Raw genomic sequence first — 27595 nt, forward strand, 5'->3', positions numbered from 1 at the left:
GAGGTCAACGTCAAGGAAAGTGGCATGGGATTTGGAGTAGGACCAGGTGAATCTGATGGAACCAAAGGAGTTGAGGTTGGAGAGGAAATTCTGGAGTTCTTCTTCACTGTGAGTCCAGATCATGAAAATGTCATCAATAAATCTGTACCAAACTTCGGGTTGGCAGGCCTGGGTAACCAAGAAGGCTTCCTCTAAGCGACCCATGAATAGGTTGGCATACGAGGGGGCCATCCTGGTACCCATGGCTGTTCCCTTTAATTGTTGGTATGTCTGGCCTTCAAAAGTGAAGAAGTTGTGGGTCAAGATGAAGCTGGCTAAGGTAATGAGGAAAGAGGTTTTAGGTAGGGCGGCAGGTGATCGGCGTGAAAGGAAGTGCTCCATCGCAGCGAGGCCCTGGACATGCGGAATATTTGTGTATAAGGAAGTGGCATCAATGGTTACAAGGATGGTTTCCGGGGGTAACAGACTGGGTAGGGATTCCAGGCGTTCGAGAAAGTGGCTGGTGTCTTTGATGAAGGATGGGAGACTGCATGTAATGGGTTGAAGGTGTTGATCTACGTAGGCAGAGATGCGTTCGGTGGGGGCTTGGTAACCAGCTACAATGGGACGGCCGGGATGATTGGGTTTGTGAATTTTGGGAAGAAGGTAGAAGGTAGGGGTGCGGGGTGTTGGTGGGGTCAGGAGGTTGATGGAGTCGGGTGAAAGGTTTTGTAAGGGGCCTAAGGTTCTGAGGATTCCTTGAAGCTCCGCCTGGACATCAGGAATGGGATTGCCTTGGCAAACTTTGTAAGTAGTGTTGTCTGAAAGCTGACGCAGTCCCTCAGTCACATACTCCCGACGATCAAGTACCACAGTTGTGGAACCCTTGTCAGCCGGAAGAATGACGATGGATCGGTCAGCCTTCAGATCACGGATAGCCTGGGCTTCAGCAGTGGTGATGTTGGGAGTAGGATTAAGGTTTTTTAAGAAGGATTGAGAGGCAAGGCTGGAAGTCAGAAATTCCTGGAAGGTTAGGAGAGGGTGATTTTGAGGAAGAGGAGGTGGGTCCCGCTGTGACGGAGGACGGAACTGTTCCAGGCATGGTTCAATTTGGATAGTATCTTGGGGAGTTGGATCATTAGGAGTAGGATTAGGATCATTTTTCTTCGTGGCAAAGTGATATTTCCAGCAGAGAGTACGGGTGTAGGACAGTAAATCTTTGACGAGGGCTGTTTGGTTAAATCTGGGAGTGGGGCTGAAGGTGAGGCCTTTGGATAGGACAGAGGTTTCGGATTGGGAGAGAGGTTTGGAGGAAAGGTTAACTACTGAATTGGGGTGTTGTGGTTCCAGATTGCGTTGATTGGAATTTTGAGGTTTTGGAGGGAGTGGAGCTGGAAGTGGGAGATTGAGTAGATGGGAGAGACTGGGTTTGTGTGCAATGAGAGGAGGTTGAGGTTTGCTGGAAAGGTTGTGAAGGGTGAGTGAGTTGCCTTTCCGGAAGTGGGAAACCAGGAGATTGGATAGTTTTTTAAGGTGGAGGGTGGCATGCTTTTCTAATTTGCGGTTGGCCTGTAGGAGGATGCTCTGAACAACCGGTGTGGATGTGGGAGAGGAAAGATTGAGGACTTTTATTAGGGACAGGAGTTGATGGGTGTGTTGATTGGCTGAGTGGATGTGTAGGTGAAGGATTAGGTGGGTGAGGGCAATGGATTGTTCGGTTTGGAACTGGTATAGGGACTGATGGAAAGAAGGGTTGCAGCCAGAGATGGGAACTTTAAGTGTGAGGCCTTTGGGGGTGACGCCAAATGTCAGACAAGCCTGAGAAAATAAAATATGGGAGTGTAATCTGGCTAGGGCGAAGGCATGTTTGCGGAGGGAATGTAAATAAAACTTAATGGGGTCGTTGTGGAGGTGTTGTGAGGGTGACATGGTCCTAGAAGGTGGAAAGTGGAACACGAGGCTGAAATGAAAATGAAAATAAATATAAAAATATATGGGGAGAGATAAAGGTAAAACTAGAAAGCAAATGGAGATCTGGTGTGAAAAAAGGCGAAAAAGGGTTGGTTAGAGCTGGGCTGTTGATCCTGTGGTGAACTTGTGTAGGTAGATAATGATGTGCATAAAGGTTGGGTGGTTGTGTTGCCGCCAAAACACGTTAAAGGGTGGAGAAATACGGGAGAATTTCGAAAAAACTACGTGAGGATGTATTAAAAGGGTGGTTTGGTGGTGACAGATTATGGAAATGAAGCTAACAATTGTCTGATGAAGAAATAATGACGTTAAAACCTGTGGGAAGCGGCTAGAAATTATCGATGATGTGAGAAAAACGGAAATGGAAATAAAGCAAAAGATATTAAAACTAGCCGAAAAGGTTGTTAAATAGCTGAAAGGAACTGTTTGTGAACTGGAAACGGTGGATTTTATAGCAGCGGTAGTGTTGAAAGCGGAAAAAAAATTTTTGGTTTGGAAGTGGGTTACGTATTATTACGTATTATTGAGTATATATCGGCGGGATAAAATTGAATACTGGATTACGGTAAAAAAGGAGAAGGTGAAAAGAAAGTAAAACTGCTGGCAAAAACAGAAGGAGGAAATAAGATGACAGAAAAGACTACGAAATGTAACAGTGACAATAACAATAACAGACGTGATTGTTGGGTTCAAATTAATGATATGAATATAATAGAGGGAAACGTTCCACGTGGGAAAAATATATTTAAAAAGAAAGATGATGAGACTTACCAAACAAAAGCGCTGGCAGGTCGATAGACACACAAACAAACACAAACATACACACAAAATCTAGCTTTCGCAACCAATGGTTGCCTCGTCAGGAAAGAGGGAAGGAGAGGGAAAGACAAAAGGATTTGGGTTTTAAGGGAGAGGGTAAGGAGTCATTCCAATCCCGGGAGCGGAAAGACTTACCTTAGGGGGAAAAAAGGACAGGTATACACTCGCACACACACACATATCCATCCTCATATACACAGACACAAGCAGACATTTGTAAAGGCAAAGAGTTTGGGCAGAGATGTCAGTCGGGGCGGATGTACAAAGGCAAAGATGATGTTGAAAGACAGGTGAGGTATGAGCGGCGGCAAATTGAAATTAGAAATTAGCGGAGATTGAGGCCTGGCGGATAGCGAGAAGAGAGGATATGCTGAAGGGCAAGTTCCCATCTCCGGAGTTCTGACAGGTTGGTGTTAGTGGGAAGTATCCAGATAACCCGGACGGTGTAACACTGTGCCAAGATGTGCTGGCCGTGCACCAAGGCATGTTTAGCCACAGGGTGATCCTCATTACCAACAAACACTGTCTGCCTGTGTCCATTCATGCGAATGGACAGTTTGTTGCTGGTCATTCCCACATAGAACGCTTCACAGTGTAGGCAGGTCAGTTGGTAAATCACGTGGGTGCTTTCACACGTGGCTCTGCCTTTGATCGTGTACACCTTCCGGGTTACAGGACTGGAATAGGTGGTGGTGGGAGAGTGCATGGGACAGGTTTTACACCGGGGGCGGTTACAGGGGTAGGAGCCAGAGGGTAGGGAAGGTGGTCTGGGGATTTCATAGGGATGAACTAAAAGGTTGCGAAGGTTAGGTGGACGGCGGAAAGACACTCTTGGTGGAGTGGGGAGGATTTCATGAAGGATGGATCTCATTTCAGGGCAGGATTTGAGGAAGACGTATCCCTGCTGGAGAGCCACATTCAGAATCTGATCCAGTCCCGGAAAGTATCCTGTCACAAGTGGGGCACTTTTGGGGTTCTTCTGTGGAAGGTTCCGGGTTTGAGGAGATGAGGAAGTGGCTCTGGTTATTTGCTTGTGTACCAGGTCGGGAGGGTAGTTACGGGATGCAAAAGCTGTTTTCAGGTTGTTGGTGTAGTGGTTCAAGGATTCCGGACTGGAGCAGATTCGTTTGCCACGAAGACCTAGGCTGTAGGGAAGGGACCGTTTGATGTGGAATGGGTGGCAGCTGTCATAATGAAGGTACTGTTGCTTGTTGGTGGGTTTGATGTGGACGGACGTGTGAAGCTGGCCATTGGACAGGTGGAGGTCAACGTCAAGGAAAGTGGCATGGGATTTGGAGTAGGACCAGGTGAATCTGATGGAACCAAAGGAGTTGAGGTTGGAGAGGAAATTCTGGAGTTCTTCTTCACTGTGAGTCCAGATCATGAAAATGTCATCAATAAATCTGTACCAAACTTCGGGTTGGCAGGCCTGGGTAACCAAGAAGGCTTCCTCTAAGCGACCCATGAATAGGTTGGCATACGAGGGGGCCATCCTGGTACCCATGGCTGTTCCCTTTAATTGTTGGTATGTCTGGCCTTCAAAAGTGAAGAAGTTGTGGGTCAGGATGAAGCTGGCTAAGGTAATGAGGAAAGAGGTTTTAGGTAGGGCGGCAGGTGATCGGCGTGAAAGGAAGTGCTCCATCGCAGCGAGGCCCTGGACATGCGGAATATTTGTGTATAAGGAAGTGGCATCAATGGTTACAAGGATGGTTTCCGGGGGTAACAGACTGGGTAGGGATTCCAGGCGTTCGAGAAAGTGGCTGGTGTCTTTGATGAAGGATGGGAGACTGCATGTAATGGGTTGAAGGTGTTGATCTACGTAGGCAGAGATGCGTTCGGTGGGGGCTTGGTAACCAGCTACAATGGGACGGCCGGGATGATTGGGTTTGTGAATTTTGGGAAGAAGGTAGAAGGTAGGGGTGCGGGGTGTTGGTGGGGTCAGGAGGTTGATGGAGTCGGGTGAAAGGTTTTGTAAGGGGCCTAAGGTTCTGAGGATTCCATGTCAATACTCTCTTTGTTTCTGGTGTTAAAGTTTGTTCTGTTCTTTTTAGAATATGTCAGTGATGCATAAATATAAAGATTTATCACTGTCATTATTTTCATTTTGATGAATAAGGGAAAGCAGTGTTCCCTTGGACTAATCTTGCACATTGTTCGTAGCACCTTTTTCTGCATCAGTAGTACATCAATGACATGAGTGGCCCAATAGCTAACAGCCCATAAGATATAGGAGACTGAAAAAGTCCAAAGTACTCACTAGGTCAGCCAGTTTCCAGATGGGATAGGACACCCTAGATAACTTTTTGCAAACCTGGTTGATATGGGGTTGCCAGTTAAGTTTGGAATCAATGTGTATTCCAAGCAGTTTTACATATTTTGGTTCTACCTCTTTAGCCAGTCCCAACTGCAGATGCTGTGTTTTCTTTGGATTACATAGAAGTTTGTTAGCTGAGAACCAGTTTAGTGTTAAGGTGAGAGTATCCTGTGATTTCTGGTGTAGCTTTGATAACTCTTGATATATGCTGATTAAGGTTGTATCATCGGCATAACAGATAACTGACTCAGGCCCAACATGGCAAATCATTAATTGCAACAATGAAGAAGAAAGGACCAAGGATAGAGCCCTGAGGTACATCAGATGTAATACTATTCATAGAAAAGTGTCTATTATGAATTGACACAAATTGTCTCCTGTTATTTAGATAAGAGTTAATTATTTCTAACTCTGTATTATTTATACCATAATACTTTAGTTTGGCTAGTAGAGTGTCAAAGGGGATACAATCAAATGCCTTACTCAGATCACAAAGTTCAAGTGAGAGCGAAACTTCCTGGCAGATTAAAACTGTGTGCCGGACCTTTTCACGGGCAAGTGCTCTACCATCTGAGCTACCCAAGCACGACTCACGCGCCGTCCTCACAGCTTTACTTCTGCCAGTACCTCGTCTCCTACCTTCCAAACTTTACAGAAGGTCTCCTGCGAACCAGGAATGCTAGTTCTGCAGGTTCGCAGGAGAGCTTCTGTAAAGTTTGGAAGGTAGGCGACAGGGTACTGGCAGAAGTAAAGCTGTGAGGACACGGCATGAGTCGTGCTTGGGTAGCTCAGATGGTAGAGCACTTGCCTGCAAAAGGCAAAGGTCCCCAGTTCGAGTCTCGGTCCGGCACACAGTATTAATCTGCCAGGGAGTTTCATATCAACGCACACTCTGCTGCAGAGTGGAAACCTCATTCTTAAAGTGAGAGTGTTTGTTTATTTTCAGATGCAGTTAATGTCTGATTAACTGTTTCAAGGACTGCAGAGGTGGTATTTTTTGCTTGTCAAAAACAGTACTGTGTATTCAGAAGGTCATATTTTAAAAAAAATAGTTGCTTAGCTGTTTGTGGAAAATTGCTTCAAATATTTTGGAAAAGATTAGTACAATAGACACTGGTCTATAGTTTTCATTGAGGTGTTTTCCCCCTTTTTGTATATAGCATAACTTTGGGAATTTTGAGCTGATCAGGGAAAACTCCAAGTTCTAGGCATTTATTCATAATAAAAGCAAGTGGATTGCAAATGAGGTGTCTTTTCTTTTTACTGTATAGTTAGATAGCCAGTAGTAGTCCATGCTTATTGAGTTTGAAAATTTTCTAGCAATATTTATTATATTTGTGGGTGTGACAGGGTCCCAATGAAATTTATGCCCTTTAGGTAGCTAATCAGCAAGTATGGCAACTGTTCGTATGTCTGACTTCTTGATTTTTTATTTTAATTCATTTAATGTAGTTGTAAAATATTTATTGAGCTCTTCTGGCCCAAGTAGAACATCTTGTGTTTGCTTTATTTATTTATTTACCTGTAGACAACTGTTGTGTTGGATAGGCATCGTCAGATGGTTATACAAATGATTATACATAAGGTCAGTAGTTACATAGTTATACAGATTGTGGTACAAATGATTACACAAAAGTTAACATATGGTATATGATTATACAAAAGATCAGTATGGTTGTATGACATAAATTACAGTTTCTTTGATTACAATCACATTTATAATAATAGAGAATCATATTTTGTCATTATGTAGGAATTCACTTATGCTATAGAATGCTTTCTCTTTCAACCATGTCTCTACCACCATTTTAAATCTATTCTCATGCAATTCCCTCGTTCCATGTGATGTATTGTTATAAAATGTTTTGCCAGCATTTAAAAAATTATTTTGGATTTTACTCAAATGTGTCCAAGGAATGTCTAATAAGTCCCTATTTCTGGTTTCATATGAGTGCACATCTGACCTGCTTTCATCCATGTGGGCATTCTCTTTGGCATGCATAAGTGCTTTATGTATGTATAGATTGGGAAATGTAAGAATTTTGTGCTCAATGAAGTAGTCTGCAAGAAGTTAAATTGCTCTCACACCAAAAATACATCTAATGGCTTTCTTCTGCTAGAGGAAAACATCTTTTGCCCCAGCAGAGTTTCCCAAAGAAGTATTCCAAAATGCAGATGAGTATGAAAATAGGCATGGTATGCCACAAGTATGCACTCCTAATTGACACAATCCTTCAGTTTCTTAAGGAGATATAGAACTCTTGCCAACTTACTGCACAGCTATTCTGTGTGCGTATTCCAGCACAATTTGGTATCAACATAAATGCCTAGCAATTTTACTGAATGCCTGAGTTCATTAGATCCATCATTAATATCTCTAAGGGAAAAGAGGACGTGTTCAGTTTTATTTTGGGTAGAAGTATGTTCTTGTTTTATAATATCTCAAGCAGCCTTGCATTCGTTTGAGGTTCCTTCTATGTAATTTTCATAGGTGGCTTGTTTGGAAAGTTTAAGGTTGACTTTGTAATGGTTTTTACATTTCAAGTAGTCTTTCTAATACATATCATTTTGTTCTGCCCACATTTGCCATAGTTTTTGTATGTTTTGTACAGTGAAAGCATCTTTTCCCAGATACTAGCAAAGTGATCAGTGTACCATTTAAGCTTTTTACCTTTTCTATTTGGTTTAGTACTGTTTATATTAAAGGTGAGCAAAAGTACCATAAGTCAGTATAAGTCTTAAGGAAATGATTAAATAGAGTTTCAGCAGTTGATTGATCTGTGTCATATTCATAAACAAAGTCTCAGTTTACCTTTTTGAGGGAGTCTGTGACTAACTTAACATATTCCTCTTTCTGACCTCTAACCCGTGACATGCTTGGCTTCTTATTTGCAACCTTATAATTCTTATCTGACTGTGTATACTGGTATGTTAGGAGAAGAGAATCATGGCCTGCAAAACATTCATCTGCAATGCTTGCACTAGTCTCTTGAAAAATTAACTATAATATTGTCCAAACAATCATTTCCACGGTCAGGCTATTGTTAGTATAATACAGATTTAGTGTTCTTACATTTAAGAATGTTTCGTGTTGAGTTCCTCTGTGTTTAGCAAGTCAATGTTGAAATCACCACATATTGCTACATTTGCTTTGAGTTTTAAGATTTTTCGCATCATCTGTTCAAATTTCTCAAATCATAAGTTAACATCACCTTTTGGAGATCTATACAAACTGACAATTACAATATTTTGGTCTATCAGTCTTATCAGTCTTATACAAGTAAATTTGCTATTTAATTCCGAGGAGTGTGAACTTATATCTATTTTAGAGAATTGAATACATTGTCTGATAAACATTGCAGCCCCTCCATTTTTTCTCTCGTCTCTACACATTATAGCTGCCAGAATGTAGTCGTTAGGTATGAACAAATCTACCCAATATTCTGTAAGTCAATGTTCTGAGACACACAGTACATCACTTTTTTTTTTTATTTTACCAAAATGTTCCAACTCTAACAGCTTGTTCCTACTGCTACAAATGTTGACATGCAGGATGGTAGATAGGCCTACTTTACATCTATTCTCTTCCCTCTCTGAGGCATTCCCTTTAAAGGAGCATTCAGCGCAATTATAGCCTTAATAATGGTGTTTTTTTTTTTGTGAAATATTTCTTCTGTAGTCTGGTTTATATTTGTGATGAGTTCCCTTTTGCCACATTGATTCAGGTGCATACCACGTCGAGTGAAACTGTTCCTTTTGTAGCCACTAACATATAATAATTTTATGTTTGTAAATTTAGCACAAAAATATCTCAGTTTATCAGTAGTTTGCCTAATTTTCGTATTGACACATGACCAATCAGGCAGGTGGTAGAGTGGCTACAATAACATTGGTGAAGTGCAAGTATTGTACTACTACGACCAGTTTCTTGAGGACTCTGTTGACATTGTTTTTGTTTATGTTGTCTGCACCTCTGATCAACACTACACAGTCCTTTTTTGTGAGTTTGGGGCATTAATTATTTATACCAGCAGTAACTGTGTCAAAATTTGCCCCTGGTTTTACTTCACTGTAAATACTTATACTGTTCTTGGCTTGCACTGACATTAGATTTGAGCTGTTTTGGTGTGGCTGTCACCAAATAATTTCACCTCATGTTTCTGCAGACACTGCTGCACTTTCACATCGGATATCTTGTATTCATTAGCAATGTTATATATTGTTTGATTGGATTTACCATTTTACTGGTGGATTTGTATACTTTTATAGCTTTATCTGATAGCTGAATGAGAATTTACTTACTTAAACAAATACCAATAAAGTTACTTATTCAACTGATCACTTTTATTGCATAGTTGCTACATACCTGAGAGTACGAGAAGCATTGCTAATAACATCTAAATCCGAAGAGAACAGGTCCATGACCTTGCACAAAGCATTAATGGCACCTGTTGAAACAAACTGGGGAAACATCGTTTCTTCTCCGGCTACATTGCGAAGAGCACCTGTTAGCTGGAACAGGGCATGGCTTGTCTGTTCTGGTAGTCGAGAGCTATCAGATTTCTGCAATTTGAAAGCAATAGAGTTTATAAACATCTCATATAAAACTGTGTAAGTTCATGATTTTTTAACAATACAGAAGACATCCTAAGTGTGTTTTTTGAAACTGAAGTATTGTGGAATGTACTCATTAATTAATTTACAGAGGCATTCCAAAATGGCTCTGTTAAGACTGACACAAAAATTATGAAATGGGACACACAACATCAGAGATGTTTTTTCTACTGAAAGATACTTGAAGACCTCTGAACTTCATGCTACATATTACGGATTACAATTAATGGGATTTTTAAAATCCAGACCTGTTAAGTTTAACTGCAGTGTAGATAAATAGAATTCTGTTGTAGGCACATCTATAGCATGTACCGTATTTACTCGAATTTAAGCCGCACTCGAATCTAAGCCGCACCTGAAAAATGAGACTCGAAATCGAGGAAAAAAAAATTTTCCTGAATCTAAGTCGCACCCGAAATGTGAGACTCGAAATTCAAGGGGAGAGAAAAGTTTTAGGCCGCATCACCAAATCGAAACAAAGTTGGTCCATTGTAATATGAGACACAATTTAGGTCAAATGAATGACGATACAGCTATAGTAGTGTGGTTCGAGTCGTAAGCTTAGCAGTTAAGCTTTACCAGGTAGCCGTTGCTATGCGTCAGGCGCTCCGTCCGTATTTATACGGGTACCCTTCCTTTTTCACGTGCTTCATCTGGTTTGAATTGATTGCTTATTTTTCTTTGATCTGATAAGTGCCGTTCTCTTTGTTATAGGTGTTTACGTCACTCAAAGCTGAAAATGCATTACTGTCCTGTGTCGTGCATTGTTTGTCGCATTCTGATAATGAGTGTTTACGACCTATCGCCGCTCACGGCATGGCTTGCTATTGTGCGCGCTACTGCCGTGTACAATTTAAAAAAAAGAAAAAAGGGAGGAATCGTCTCTTTAGGGAAACAATGGGAAGAGACTGCTATTTGTTGTTACTTACACTGCTGCTTTCTTTGATAATGATCAACAATAACCAAATAATAGACTGCATGTGATAGAAGATGTTCTAAACGAGAGCTTAGCGCAAATTTTTCTCTGTTTGAAAATCTTTGCAGACGCCTCTTTAGTACATTACATTCTGCACAGAAATTAGAGTCATCTTAGATTTAAAAATCTAATCAATTGCCGTGCTTCATTTCTGACTGTATCACTATTCGGCAGCAGAATAATACGAATATAAACTGGACATGATATGTATATTCTTCCTGTTTGCTGTTGTCTCACTCTAGTTTCGTAGTTTATTAGGCAGATAGGATTTAAATGAGATAGCAGCAAACACGAAAGAATACATGGCAAAATGTTTATATTCATATTATTATTATGGTGAAGAGAAGACTGCATGTAATTCACAATTCATAAAAGTTCCTGTTAGCAACCATCTCTTCTCACAGGTAGGAAAAAATTCAGAACGCAGAATTGGCCATATTGACAAACATCCCAAACAGTCTTGCCAGTCGGATTTTCGTAGTACATTGAAATGCTGCTACATTCGAAGATGAACAAAACGGAATTTGTATTTACTTCGTTGGATTATGTATGAAAATGCAGTGGTCGAAACTCAGGGCGGAGAAAAAAAGCTCATCTTCCACCTTTTTTAAATTTATTTAATGACGCAGAGGTTTTGGTGCCAGTATTTATCTTTGTGCCTGCGAAGCGCTACATATATTCGATGACAGAAGTTAGTTGTGGCGGCACCTACCAACATTGTTCAGAACTTCCGTTTTGCACTCGATTCTAAGCCGCAGGCGGTTTTTTGGATTACAAAAACTGGAAAAAAAGTGCGGCTTAGATTCGAGTAAATACGGTAACCACCTTACTCATTTAATACAAATTAACAACACATCAACAGTTTATACGGCTGCCAGGAAAGCAAACATTTAACACACTGTATCCTACCTTATAGGACTAAAGATGTACTTGAAATAGTACCCACTAGAACAGTAAAAACACATATTAGTTCAACAAATCATGTTATAACAAATTATGACATCACCTCAGCAGATACTATAAATGGTCACCTCTCAGATCATTTAGGTCAGATACTAGTGCTAAAATGTAATACAAAATTCAAATAAAAAGAATTTTCAAGCACAAGAGAACATTATCTTCTAGTGACACTGCTATATCCAAGAAAAAGTTTTTGTCAGGGATCTTGGGAATCAGTTATTATTACTACTGATGGGGTGAACAATAAAAGGAATATGCTCTTAAAAGTTCTGACTGGGTGCACAAATAGTACCATTTACACGCACGCACACACACACACACACACACACACACACACACACACACACACTAGCAAACCTGGCAGTGCTTCACAATTGCTAAATGTGTATGGAAATTGCATATCCACCCTAAATTCCTTGCTCCCCTCTCTTTGCCCAGTTCCTCACTGCCCTACCATGCCCTCTCCTATCTTTCTGTCCATCTCCTCCACCTTCCTCCCATGTCCAATCCATCTGAATGTTCATAGAGTATAGCAATAACAATATTATGAGAAGGAAACTTGCTGCTCACCATGTAATGGAGATGCTGAGTCACAGATAGGCACAACAAAAAGTCTCTCACAATTAAAGCTTTCTGCCGTTAAGGCCTTCATTAACAATACAAACACACACACACACACACACACACACAAACGTAACTCACAAACACGACTGCAGTGTCAGGCAACTAAAACCACACTGTGAGCAGCAGCACCAGTGCATGATGGGAGGGGTGACTGGGTGGAGGTAAGGACGAGGCTGGGGTGGGGATAGTATGGTGGGGGTGGAGGACAGTGAAGTGCTGCAAGTTAGACGGAGGGCAGGGGAAAGGTGGGGAGGGGGGAGGGGTATAGTGGAAAAGGAGAGAAATAAAAAGACTGGGTGTGGTGGTGGAATGACAGCTGTGAAGTTCTGGAATGGGAACAGGGAAGGGACTGGATGAGTGAGGACAGTGACTAATGAAGGTTGAGGCCAAGAGGGTTATGGGAACATAGGATATATTGCAGGGAAGTTCCCACCTGTGCAATTCAGAAAAACTGGTGTTGGTGGGAAGGTTCCATATGGCACAGGCTATAAAGCAGTCATTGAAATGAAGGATATCATGTTTGGCAGTGTGTTCAACAACAGGGGGGTCCACTTGTTTCTTGACCACAGTTTCTCGGTGGCCATTCATGCAGACAGACAGCTTGTTGGTTGTCATGCCTACATAGAATGCAGCACAGTGGTTGCAGCTTAGCTTGCAGATCACATGACTGGTGATGTTAGTGACCAGACTGGAGTAGGTGGTAGTGGGAGGATGTATGGGACAGGTCTTTCATCTAGGTCTATTGCAGGGGTATCAGTCATGAGGTAAGGGATTGGGAGCAGAGGTTGTGTAAAGATCTATGGGTATATTGTGTAGGTTCAATGGATGGCAGAATACCACTGTGGGAGGTGTGGGAAGGATAGTGGGCAGCACATTTCTTATTTGAGGGCACGACGAAACCCTGGCATAGAATGTAATTCAGTTGCTCCAGTTCTGGGTCATATTGAGTTATGAGGGGAATGCTTCTCTGTGGCCGGACAGTGGGACTTTGGGAGGTGCTGGGAGACCACATGAATGGCCACCCACAAACTATGACCAAGACACAAGTGAACCACCCTGTTGCTGAACATACTGGTTCAAATGGCTCTGAGCACTATGGGACTTAACATCTGAGGTCGTCAGTCCCCTAGAACTTAGAACTATTTAAACCTAACCAACCTAAGGACATCACACACATCCATGCATGAGGCAGGATTCGAACCTGCGACTGTAGCAGTCACGCGGTTCCTGACTGAAGCGCCTAGAACTGCTCGGCCACACCGGCCGGCTTGAACATACTGCCAAACATGATATCCTTCATGTCAATGACTGCTTCATAGCCTGTGCTATATGGATCCTTCCCACCAACACCAGTTTTTGTGAATTGCACAGGTGGGAACTTTCTCTGCAATACATCCTAGATTCCCGTAACTCTCCTGGTCTCAACCTTCGTTAGTGTCTGTCCTCACTGATGTAGCCCCTTCCTTGTTCCCATTCCAGTATTACACGGCTGTCTTTCCACCACCACACCCAGTCTTTTTATTTCTCTCCTTTTCCACTAGTTGCGCCCCCCCCCCTCTCCACACTTATCCCCTGCCCTCTGTCTAACTTGCAGCACTTCACTGTCTGCCACATCCACCATACTATCCCTCCCCCTCTCCACCCCAGCCTTCTCCTTATGCCCACCAAGTCACCACTCCCATCATGCACTGGTGCTGCTGCTCGCAGTGTGGTTTCAGTTGCCTAATACTGCAGTCATGTGTGTGAGTTGTGTTTACGTGAGTGTGTCTATTGTTGATGAAGACCTTAATGGCTGAAAGCTTTAATTGTGAGAGTCTTTTTGTTGTGCCTATCTGTGACTCAGCATCTCCACTTTATGCTGAGTAGCAACTGTCCTTCTCATAATATTGTTTTTGTTATACTCTATGAACATTCAGACATAAATGGACATGATAGGGAGGAGGAGGAGAAGATTGACAGAGAGAAAAGGGGGGGAGGGGCATGAGGAACTGGGCAAAGAGAGGGGAGCCTCTTCATCTCTGAATAACTACTACAACCTACATCCTTCTGAATCTACATATTGAATTCATCTCTTGGCCTCCCTCTACAATTTTCGCACCCCACACTATATTGGTCATTCCTTGATGTCTCAGAATGTGTCTTACCGATCCCTCCTTTTGGTCAAGTTGTGTCACCAATTTCTTGTGTCCCCAGTTCTATTCAGTACTGCCTCATTAGTTACGGGATCAACCCATCCAATCTTCAGTGTTCCTCTGCAGCACCACATTTTGAAAGCTTCTATTCTCTTCTTGTCTGAACTGTTTATCATCCATGCTTCACTTCCATACATGGCTGCACTCCAGACAAATACCCTCAGAAAAGATTTCCTAACATTTAAATCTACATTCTATGTTAACAAATTTCTCTTCTTCAGCACTGCTTTTTTTGCCATTGGCGGTCTACATTTTATATTCTCTCTACTTCAGCCATCATCAGTTATTTTGCTGCCCACATAGCAAATCTTATTTACTATTTTAAGTGTCTCATTTCCTAACCTAATTTCTTTGACATCACCTGATTTAATTTGACTACATTCCATTATCCTTGTTTTGCTTTTGTTGATGTTCATCTTATATCCTCCTTTCAAGACACTGTCCATTCTGTTCCACTGCTCTTCCAAGTCCTTTGCTGTCTCTGATAGAATTACAGCGTCATTGGCAAATCTTAAAAGTTTTTATTTTTTCTCCTTTAACTATAATTTTTTGGTGACAAGCCCAGCAAACAAAGAAAAAGGATACAAGATACGCACCTAGGAACATGGAATGTGTGGAGCCTATGCCAAGCTGGAGCCCTACGTCAGTGCCTAACACAAGTAAACAACTGTGGTATAAAACTATTGTCTCTCCAGGAAATTAGGTGGAAGGGAAGTGACATAATGGATTCGTCAAATTTCACCATCTTCTATAGTGGTGGGAGGATGAATCACTTTGGAATAGGTTTTGGAGTCACTAAAGAACTGAAACATACTGTAATGCACTTAGAACCAATCAATGAACAGATGTTCATGTTAAGATTAAGGGGAAAATTTTTCAACATAAAAATTATAAATGTACATGCATCCATAGAGGAGGCAGATGAACAGCAGAAGGACGAGTTTTATAGTAAGGTAGAGCAGTTGTATGATCAGGCTCCAAGACCTGATGTTAAGATCTTAAAAGGAGACATGAATGCGAAAATAGGAAAAGAAGAGGACTATCAGCCAACTATAGGAAGACATAGCCTCCATGAAATATCAAATGACAACGGAATAAGGGTTGTAGATTTTGGTTTAAGTAGAAACATGAATGTCAGCAGTACATGTTTCCCACAGAAAAAGATACACAAGGAAACATGAATGGCACCAGATGGAGAAACTAGAAATCAGATAGACCACATATTGACTGATCAAAGGCACAGATCAGACATAATGGATGTTAGGAACCAATGTGGAGCTGAATGCAATTCAGACCATCATCTAGTGAGAATTAAGTATAGACAAAGGATCTCACTACTGGGTAGACAAAAAGGCCACAAAACAAAAGAGTTTTTGACATTAAGAAACTGAAGTTAGAAGAAATATGGAGAGCTTATCAGACGAAAATAGAAGAGGGGATTAAGAACAATACTGACACATCTTTTCAGCGAAGAACTAGAGCAAGTCTGAAGAGGGTTTGAAGGCAGAAGAAAAGAGTGCTAGAAAAGAACGAATGGGAATAAACTGAACAACTAGCAGAAGAGAAGCATGTATGTGACATGTACCAAAAGATTAAAGAAGGAAAGTGGGTTTCAAGCCAGAACAGACATATTTATGAGTAAGGAAGGGGATTTGATAGGGGTGAGTAATAAAATACTTGACAGATGGGCAGAATGCTTCCAAGAGTTATTGAACCCAGAAGTACAAGTATTAGAACAAGAAAAACTGTTGGAAATAAGTTATTATAGACCAGAGGTCTTAACATTGGAATACACACTGGAGGAAGTGATACAAACCATTAAGCCCTTAAAAAGCAATAAGGACCTGAAGAAGATCAAATCCAAGTGGAACTTCTCAAATATCATGGGGAAGCACTGTGAAAAGCAATACATAAAGTAATACTGAGCATCTGGCAGGAAAGAGCATGCCAATGGAGTGAAAAACAGCTATTATGTGCCCCATACATAAAGAAGGAGATAAATTAAATGGCCAGAACAATCAAGGAATCTCCCTGCTAAATACTACATATAAAGTGTTCTCCAAGATCCTAACTAGGAGGCTTACTTCCTATGTAGAACAGAGAACTGAACACTACCAGAGTGGTCTTAGAAGAAATAGGTCAATAACTGACCAAATATTCACATTATGAATACTACTTAAAAATGTTATGAACATCAAATGAATATACACCAGATTTATATCAATTTTAAACAAGTATATGATAGTATCTCAAGAGTGGCATTGCGGAATGTAATGGAAGAGTCTGGAATACCTAAGAAGCTTGTTAAACTTACTATGATGACCCTCAGTGAAACCAACTGTAAAGTAAAAACACAGGGTGAAATCTCCAGAGAAGAGGAAGGAAAGAAGGGATTGAGAAAGGGTGACTGTATCTCCTCATTGCTATTCAACCTCTGCCTAGAAAAAGTCATAAGTCAGATAGAGTTAAATAGAGGAGGAATTATTTTAAATCATTCACTGCAGTATCTAGCCTTTGCAGACGATGTGGCATTACTCATACAAAACACTGCTGCGCTGGCAAATGCCTATCAACAACTGGAGAGATGTACAAGGGAACATGGCCTGGTAGTCAATGACAAAAAGACCAAATATATGACACTGACCAACCAGCAAAGCCTACCAAATCTCAGGATAGCTGAAGCTGACAAGGAGTTTGACAGGGTGAAAGACTTCAAGTACCTCAGATCAATTATCACAAAGACAAAATACATCAGCAGTGAGGTGAAAGCTAGAATAGCAGCATGCAACATATGCTACTTTGCCACACTACCCGTGCTTAGGTGCTTGCTTGTGTCATGTAAATCTAAAATCCTCATTTACAAAACAATTATAAGACCAGTTGTTATGTATGGTGCTGAGATGTGGACCATGACTGCAAACAAGGAAAGTGTCCTTAGCAGTTGGAAGACAAAGGTTCTGCATAAAATATATGGCCCAATATACAATCAAGAAGGCTGGTGCATCTGTGCATATGCAGAATTGGAACAACTTTTTGATGAACAAACTCAATACCATTAAAATAAGAAGACTGTTGTGAGCAGGACACGTGGTCGGAATGGAAGAAGACAGAACATGTAAGAAGATTTTTGATGGCGAGGCTGGAGGCAGACGATGGGAAGGGATGTCCCAGAAGGAGATGGATGGATGGATTTGATGAAGACATGAAAAAGTTGGGTGTCAGAGGATGCTGATGGAAAGTCATGGACCAGACAGAATGGCAGGATATTGTGATCCAGGCCAACACCCTTCAAGGGCTGTAGACCCATGGAGTAGATAAGTAGTAAGTAAGAACTATAATTCCTACTCCAAATTTTTCTTTGGTTTGCTTTACTGCTTGTTCAGTGTACAGATTGAATCACATCGAGGATAGGCTACAACCCTTTCTCCCTCCCTTCTCAACCACTGTTTCCTTTCATGCCCCTCAATTCTTATAACTGTCATCTGGTTTCTGTACAAATTGTAAACAGCCTTTCACTCCCTGTGATTTACTTCTGCTACCTTCAGAATTTCAAAGAGAGTATTCCAGTCAACACTGCCAAATGATTTCTCTAAGTCTACAAATGCTATAAACTTAGGTTTGTCTTTCCTTAACCTATCTTCTACGATAAGTTGTACAATAAGTATTGCCTCACGTGTTCCTACAATCCTCTGGAATCAAAACTGATCTTCCCCGTGGTTGGCTTCAACAGTTTCTCCATTCTTCTGTGAGGAATTTATGTTAGTATTTTTGAGCCATGACTTATTAAACTCATAGTTTGGTAATTTTCATGCCAGTCAGCAACTGCTGTCTTTGGAACTGGAATTACTACATTATTCTTGAAGTCTGAGGGTATTTTGCCTGTTTCACACATTTTGCTCACCAGATGGAAGAGTTCTGTCATGATTGGCTATCAGTGGTTCTAACAGAATATTGTCTACCACCATGGCATTGTTCCAATTTAGATCTTTCAGAGCTCTGTCAAATTCTTTTTGCAGTAGAATATCTCTCATCTTATCTTCATCTACGTCTACTTCTATAATATTGTCTTCAAGTTCAATTACCTTGTATAGACCCTCTATACACTCCTTCAACTTTTCAGCTTTCCCTTCTTTACTTAGGACCGGTTTTCCATCTGAGCTCTTGATATTCATACATATGCTTCCCTTTCCCCAAAGGCCTGCATGTAGTGTCTATTTTTCCCCTAGTGAAATATGCTTCTAGAACCTTACATTTCTCCTCTAGCCATTCCTGTTTAGCCAATTTGCACTTCCCGTTAATATCATTTTTTTACACGTTTGTATTCTCTTTCGCCTGCTTCATTTTTAAAATTCTTCTTTCATCAATTAATTTCAATATCTCTTGAGTTATCCAAGAATTTCTACTAGGCCTTGTCTAGTACCTATTTGACCCTCTACTGCCTTCCCTATTTCATCTTTTAAAGCTACCCATTCATCTTCTATTGTATTCCTTTGCCCTGTTCTAGTCAACTGTTGCCTTATGCTCCCTCTGAAACTCTCAACAACCTGTGGTTCTTTTAACTTATCCAGATCGAATGTCCTTAACATTCCTCCTCTTTCCAATTTCTTTAGTTTAAATCTACAGTTCATAACTGATAAATTGTGGTCAGGTTCCATATCTGCCCCTGGAAATTTCTTACAATTTAAAATTTGATTCTGAAATCTTGCTCATACCATATACAATCAATATGAAACCTTAGAGGGTCTTTAGGCCTCTTCAGATTATCTCTAGGTCTCTTCCATGTTTACAACCTTCTTTGATGATTCTTAAACCATGTGTTAGCGATGATTAAATTATGCTCTGTGCAAACTTCTACCAGGTGACTTCCTCTTTCATTCCTTTCCCCCACTCCATATACGATCCACCACAACAGTGAAAAAAGTCCAATAAACATGGGTGCGAGCTAAGAGCATTTGTTCATCTTCAAGATACTATGAAACATTTATCTTCTATTGCAAGCACATTGCTTTCCATATTTTGGGAGGAGGTAGTATGGACCAAAACAAGGAAAAAATGTTGAGTAAATGTAGGCTCCAAAATGCATACCTTAAGAGCTATGAGCACTTGTTCATCTATGCTATGTGAAACACGTAACTTCTATTGAACAAGTGCTCACAGCTTTCAGAGTATGCATTTTAGTGCCTGTGTTTACTGGGTGTCTTTTTTGGTTTGGTCTATACCACCTTCTCCTAATGTATGCAAAGCAAAGAGCTTGCAATAAAAGAGATTTTTTTCACAGTATTGAAGAAGAACAAATGTTCATAGCTCTTTAGGTATGCATTTTAGAGCCTACGTTTATTGGACATTTTTTCCTTGTTTTGGTGGCTACTACCACCTCTCAAAATATTCAATACTTTTTTAAGCACCCTATACATATATGTATATAAGTGCCTGGTCTATACTATGGACAATATACACCAATTTAATATAAGGAACTCAGTACACTGGCTTGACACAAGACATGTACATCCAGTTGACATGCTACTGAGTAGACAACAAAGATCCACCATAGTTACAAACATCTGGGCATACAGTTTTTAACAAGTTCCCACAAAGTGACCATACCATGTGCATGAATAAACTAAAAAATAAAAGAGGAAAATGGATTAAAAGTTAAGTATACTACACAGTGAAGCAATTTCAAGGTAGTATAATAGAAGATATACTTTTATGGTGATAAGCTACTGAAAATAATAACACACAGTATTACACAATATGCAATGTTAAACAAATTAATATGTAATGTGTAAAATCTAGTCCGCCAACATAATGAATTACTACATCTGTACTGCTTAATTACTGTAAATAGAGTAATGTAATGTGTAAAGTCTAATGTTTCAACATAAAACACTTCTGTAATTACAGTTGCACACAAATACTGATTGCATGGAAAGCACTCAAAGGTGAATAATTCTAATCTATTCCATTCCATCATGAAATAACATGAAATAGTACCTACCACTCAATTTACTATTTCCTGTTTTCTTTTTTCAGTAAAAGTTTCAGTCATTGGTTGCAAATACATTTTATTGCACTTTGTACTTCAGAATTATTTTAATTGGAGATCATTCCCACAAAACACCACAGGATTCATTTTAATTTATGCTATTTTTTATTACTTTTGGATGACCTGACAGGTCACTTGTTGATACAATGGCAATGGTTATGAGTGAACAAAGAAGATTGAAGTTTGTTTTTATTTTTGTTATAATATCGCCTGCCTTAAGGAGTAATTTTGAGAGAGATTTTCTTTATGGAGGACTATGGGCCATGTACTGCATTATGTTTAAATGAATGCAACAAGCATGCAACAGGCAGTGGTGTCTGGAAAGGACATTCTATAAAGATAAGCAGTACGCAGATGTGCAGAAAAAAAAAGAGTTAAAATAGAGGAGAAAGATGATAGAAAAATACAATCATAACAAATAGAGAAACTTAAAATGAGAAGCACCTGCGAGTAAAATTTGTAGAGTCAGTAGAGCGGGGAAAATGAATATGAGGAATCAGCTGTTGGCATATTTCTACACTGAAATTTATCAGAATTAATACACATAAAATGATCATATTATATACAAGTAATAAATTACTCACTGCAGAATTAATCATCTTTATATGCAGCACCATTAGCTCCAATGCACCAAGGTTCAGAACTCTTGACAGAAGTGCTGGATTCATTGTTAAAAACTTTAAGGCACCATATCCATAAATACAGGCTTCAGCATCCTCAAGTGGACTGGCTGAACCCAGTGCATTGACAAATAACTCTGTGAAGATTGTACTTTGATGTAATTTTTTTAAAAATATGGCTAGAATTCTTATTAAAAGAAATAATTAAAAGAAAGCAACAGCACTGTACAGGCTGTAGCAAGTTAAGCAAAAGATAAACCTTTACATTTTATTTGTTTATTTTTTTGATGTTCGACGGATCCATACAACAATAAGTTCACCACTGATGTGGAATGTCTTCACATAATGAATACATATATTTACATATATATTAATTTACAGTTTTATGAAAAGGGTAAGTTGCTACTCACCACATAGATAAGGCACTGAGTTGCAGACAGGAAAAATTAAAAAGGGCACTAAAATATTTAAGCTCTGGAGAAAGCCCTTTTTCTGAAGTAAAATAAATGTAAATGTCGTGCGGCTAGGGCCTCCCGTTGGGTAGACCGTTCGCCGGGTGCAAGTCTTTCGATTTGACGCTACTTCAGCGACTTGCATGTCGATTTCTGAAGTAGAAAAACACACACTCCTCAGTGACTCAACACCTTGCCTATGTGGTGAGTAGCAATTTGTCCTTTCCATATTGTTATTATTCCATCCTAGAGTTTACAATGATTAAATTACAATTTACTACTCAACAGCTACTACAAATAAAGAAATAAATGGTTATTATCTCCACTCTTCAATAGACACATGTTTAATGATAAAGTTTTTGTCATACTACTGAACAATCAGTTCAGAGATTCAACAAATAATAAAAATACCTACAAACATTACACAGGACCTAAATAAAAATAACATGATTTACATGAATTACTTATATTAACAATTGACAAATTATTATCTTCACTCATCAATGGTAATACATTCGAAAGTGTTTGGCGTGCAAGGCCATTGTCACACTATAGGGTGATTTGTTCAGCAATATATATATATATGATAAAAATATATATTTACACTATGCAATGACTGAATGAAATACCTAATCTACATGATATACGTGTATTAACATTTAATGATGAAAATACTGAATTATTGACAATATAAAGTCTCTCCTGACCCGGTGTTCTGGGTGACTTCTCTGGGCTGTACCCTTTTTCCTAAATCTTTCCAGTCTTTTTCCTTCACCCCTCTTCCTTACCCATCAACTCTTCTGCCAGAAGAAAGAGCCACTGGCTCCGAAAACCTGTAAAAGTTAAACCTTTTTCTGTGTGTGTGTTCTCCTGCCGCCGCTTGTATTAACATTTGACAATATACAATGAGTGAGCCAAGAGAGACTGGTATGGTTTAGAGATTGATTATTCCTTACACTTTTAAACTCAGTGAGAAGACAGTTGAAAATTTTTACGCCACAATACTTAGCACCTCTCTGCACTAGGAACAGATTTTTTAAACTGATACTATAGTTTTTCTCACATACAGTGTCATGGATGTGAATTGTTGATTTGTTTACAAAGAGAATGAGATTCTTTGTAATAAAGCACACTGCTGTTGTTGTTGAGTCTTCAGTCCAGAGACTGGTTTGATGTAGCTTTCCATACTACTCTATCCTGTGCAAGCTTCTTCATCTCCGAGTAACTACTGCAACCTATATCCTTCTGAATCTGCTTAGTGTATTGACATCTTGGTCTCCCTCTACGATTTTTACCCTCCACGTTTCCCTCCAATAATAAATTGGTGATCCCTTGATGCCTCAGGGCGTGTCCTATCAATCGATCCCTTCTTTTAGTCAGGTTGTGCCACAGATTCCTCTTCTCCCCGATTCTATTCAGTACCTCCTCATTAGTTATGTGATCTACCCATCTAATCTTCAGCATTCTTCTGTAGCACCACATTTCGAAAGCTTCTATTCTCTTCTTGTCTAAACTATTTGTCATCCATGTTTCCCCTCCATACATGGCTACACTCCAAACAAATACTTTCAGAAAAGAGTTCCTGACACTTAAATCTATACACAATGTTAACAAATTTATCTTCTTCAGAAACACTTTCCTTGCCATAGCCAGTCTACTTCGACCATCATCAGTTATTTAAAATAGCAAATCTCATCTACTACTTTAAGTGTCTCATTTCCTAATCTAATTTCCTCTGCATCACCTGATTTAATTCCACTACATGCCATTATCCTCCATTTGCTTCTGTTGATGTTCATCCTTTCAAGACACTGTCCATTCTGTTCAACTGCTCTTCCAGGTCCTTGGCTGTCTCTGACAGAATTACAGTGTCATTGGCAAACTTCAAGGCTTTTATTTCTTCTCCCTGGATTTTAATTCCTACTCCAAATTTTTATTTTGTCTCCTTCACTGCTTGCTCAATATACAGACTGAACAACATCAAGGATAGGCTACAGCCCTGTCATACTCCCTTCTCAACCACTGCTTGTCTTTCATGCCCATCGACTCATAACCACCATCTGGTTTTTGAACAAATTGTAAACAGCCTTTCGCTCCATGCATTTTACCCCTGCCACCGTCAGAATTTTAAAGAGATTATTCCAGTCAACAATGTCAAAAGCTTTCTCTACGTCTACAAATGCTAGAAATGTAGGTTTGCCTTTCCTTAATCTATCTTCTACACTAAGTCATAGGGTCAGTATTGCCTCACGTGTTCCAACATTTCTATGGAATCCAAACTGATCTTCCCTGAGGTCGGCTTCTACTAGTTTTTCCATTCGTCTGTAAAGAATTTGCGTTAGTATTTTGCAGCTGTGACTATATATAGTGAATATAGAATATTTGTGATGTTACATGTGTCAGTACATCAAACGTCAACCAGCTACAGGTGAGTGGTGGAAGTTCATTTTTCTTGAATAGTTTCACATGATTTACCTGCACAACCATATTTTATGTGTTTTTAACTAGAGGTGTTTCACTTACCAAGAATATTGTCTTCCAAGAAAAGCTTGTCATTCTTGTCACTGCGTGAAACTTTAAAGATTAGTTTACATACTCCTGATAAGTTGGCACCTGTTACTCGCAACTGTAACAGAGGTGTTAAGACACTGAATATGGCACTGGGAATAACTTGTTTATAAAAGTTCAATATGTTTTTTATTGCTTACAGCAAGAATAACTCTCGCAATCTGCAGTAGCAGCATCTCATTGGGTCTTTCAATATACCTGTACAAGGCTTTCAAAATCTGAGACTTCAGTTTTCCACTAAGACCACTGGATCCTGTGTTCTTTCCTTTTTCCAAAGTATCGTACAACTTTGACATAACACTTATTACTTCAGCATCATTGTCATCTGGAATAAACACATTTTATTACAAAAGAAGATATTTGATATATGTAGAAACATAAATAACTTTGCTTTTCTCTACCAACACTGAGAACATACACTGATGGGAAATAACATTATGACAACTGCTTCCCATGAGACTGAATGCTATCTAGTGGCATTCAGGGCATTTGACATAGTAAGGAAAGTATATACATGGAGGAGAGATGAATGGGGAATCACTCTAGTGACAATACAGATCATGAGTGGAGAAGTGAACTGACATAAGAACTTTCACAAAGAGCAGATTGTTATGGCCTGGCTCCAGGGAATGAGCATCACTGAAACAGTAAAGTTGGTCACCTGTTGACTTGCTATTGTTATGGGCATCTATAGAAAGTGAGTGGAGCATGGTAAAACCATAACTAGGTGACAAGGTGTTGGACATCTATGCCTCCTCATAGACTGTGGAGATCAGAGACTTTCCCACTCTATAAGGCACATTAGGCAGGGATCTGTGGTATATCTGATGACAGATACAATGCTGATGAAGACACAAGTGTTACAGAGCTCACCATTCAGTGATGACAATTGAACATGTGGCTCTACGGAATACAAGCCATACATATTTTCACATTAAAATAAGGTGATCAGTTACAATTTTAGTGGGCACGGGATAAATGAGATTAGACCATGGATCAATGGAAATGTGATGCATGGGACCTGACTAATAACTAAACGCTTGATGACAGCTATGGACTATGTGAACATGATAGCTGTGGACTATGTGACCATGATTGCAGACCACCTGAGTCCCATCATGACTGATGTCTTCCCCAATGGCAAGGTAGCCATTTGTGTGACAAGGCTAGATTCATACTACAATAGTTTGAGAAGCACAATAGTGGACTCCCGTTGATATCTTGGCCACTTGGTTTGGACCTGATGGAACACACATGGGCCGCTATGGGATGCCATTTCCACTAGCCCATAATTCATGGCAATTTCTATACCTGTGCACAGATGTCTGGTGCCACATATCTCCAGAAACTGACCAAAGACTTGTCAAATCCATGCTATACAGGATTGCTGCTGTAAAGCATCACATATGTGGATCAATCAGATGGACACAATGTTTGGGCACGTCACTGTAAGCTGCATTTTAACATGACTCTTGGAGCAGCACAATGTCAGTTTCCACCACCATTGTCACATATTTTGAAGCTGTTAATTTCTGTTTATGCTAAGGTCATGAAAAATATATGCAAGCTGTTCAATTATGAATTTGTAAATTCAAAACTAGCAATGTGAACCAAAATCAAACTGTGTCTCATTGCTGCTGTATGATACAAAAATTCTGGTAGCACGTAACAGACATATTCTCCAAGTAAGTAGTTGTTTGATTGACAGAATGACATTAAATGCCTGATCATGGAGATAATGAAACAAGAATGTGTAAATATCACATAATGCATCCAAAACACATGACCTGCAGAGGCGTCTCCAAGAACCTTAGAAATTCTCCACTGCTATACCAGAACATTTATTCCTCAACACTTTAACTGCTCTGGATGTGTTAAAAGTGTGCCACTGTTACTGTCTTCAGGTGCTCTGGGTGCTTTTAAGCGCACCTTTGACCCTTCTGTCACATGCTCTAGAAATGTATACGCACACCTGCTTGCTGCCGTCTTTGTACTCCTGACATGATAACATGGCCAGCCACTCGGGTTTTTGTGAGTTCTGGATATGTTAATGGGCAAGGTACTTAGGAGCCAGGCAGAGTGGCTCAGTAGCTGCATTTCTGACCTGAGTGCTCAGCAGCTTTCCACTGTTTGGCCTGTGTGTGTTCGCTGCTATGATCTTACTTGTGTTGCAGCTTTCATCTTCAGTTCTGACTGAGAATATGGAACCTCATTGTGGTTGGACGGAGAAAGAAATCATTATGGCAGTAACAGACAATTACACCTGGTACTCAGCGTCACAGGGTAAAAGAGACAAGCAGAGTATCAGATGCCTCCATATAAAAACCACTGCAATAGTGTTGCTAGAGAGACTAGTTTGCAAGCTGATACCATTAATGCATTGCAAATGTTGTAAATAAAAAAAGATCTAGGTTGGAACTGAAATGATTAAAACAAATAGTTAGTTAGCGATTACAACTTTTGATGTGACAACAAACAGGTTTCAATTAAAGTTGAGAATCTCACATAGGATACTATAAATTTTAATGTGTTCAATGCCACTATATTCTTTTTTGACTAGCTATTAAGAGAAGTACTTCTTTTCATAAAAAAATATAGTTATGCCTCTTTCTCATGATACATAATAATGTTTTGAGTATTAATCATACAGCAGTATACACACCTCTTAGCATGCTATCAAAAAACCTTGTTTCAGTATCTTGAATCATTTATGAAATATGGCAGTTTTTACAACCACATGATGCATGTTTTGCATGGAAAGAACACTGGGTGCAATCCATGCGACCCTTCTGTTGGTACAAGAACCAATATCTTGAGAATGGTGACATATATTGCTCTGCTCTCAATTTTGATATGTTAGCTACATTTAATAACTGCAATCAAGGATGTAAAATGAACCATAAGCAAAGTCTACACAATGTGTTTTTACTTCTGCAAAAATCTTAAAATATTTTGCAATGCTTTAATTCATTGCAAGCAGTGTAGTAATTAAGATGAATAACAAAACAAAATTCAGTCGTTTATTGATCAAAGGCATCACACTGTAAGACATGAAAAAAAATCAAACTTTTTGAGAAATAGTTTTCTTAAAATTGGATGGTAAGTGTTTCATTTAGTGGCCCACAGGTTCGCTCAATTGCATCGCTAACAATTTTTGAATGGAAAAAACAAATCTAGAGCAAGAAAGTTGTTACCTTGGTTCTCCATGACTGACGACACATTAGAGTGATGTCACTGATAGAGTCATCCTTGCTTTGAGTTATTACAGTTGTGAATATGACAGGTTTATGTTAGAGTAAATATAAAGAACACTAGGTTACTTTGATGAAATGAAAGTGATACTTCACTTTCATCACAGGACTTTAGTTCCCTGCTAATAACTCCAGGACAGGTGTAATTATTAAGTGTGAAACAAATTGACATACCTGTGTTTGTCTGTGCAGTGATTGATTTCTAGAGC

General features: G+C 39.7%; 1 protein-coding gene across 1 annotated transcript in view; it reads right to left on the minus strand.

Moving 5' to 3' along the window:
- Positions 1-27595, minus strand: part of LOC126100892 (armadillo repeat-containing protein 2) — a 169328-nt gene that overhangs the window by 109436 nt on the left and 32297 nt on the right. The window contains exons 6-9 of the mRNA XM_049911559.1: positions 24276-24460; positions 24091-24193; positions 21080-21252; positions 9450-9646 (exon numbers count right to left, since the gene is read on the minus strand). Coding sequence (XP_049767516.1) covers positions 9450-9646; positions 21080-21252; positions 24091-24193; positions 24276-24460 — 658 coding nt within the window. The remainder of the gene's footprint in view (positions 1-9449; positions 9647-21079; positions 21253-24090; positions 24194-24275; positions 24461-27595) is intronic.

The sequence above is a fragment of the Schistocerca cancellata genome, chromosome 9 (assembly GCF_023864275.1).
Source record: "Schistocerca cancellata isolate TAMUIC-IGC-003103 chromosome 9, iqSchCanc2.1, whole genome shotgun sequence".
NCBI lineage: Eukaryota > Metazoa > Arthropoda > Insecta > Orthoptera > Acrididae > Schistocerca > Schistocerca cancellata.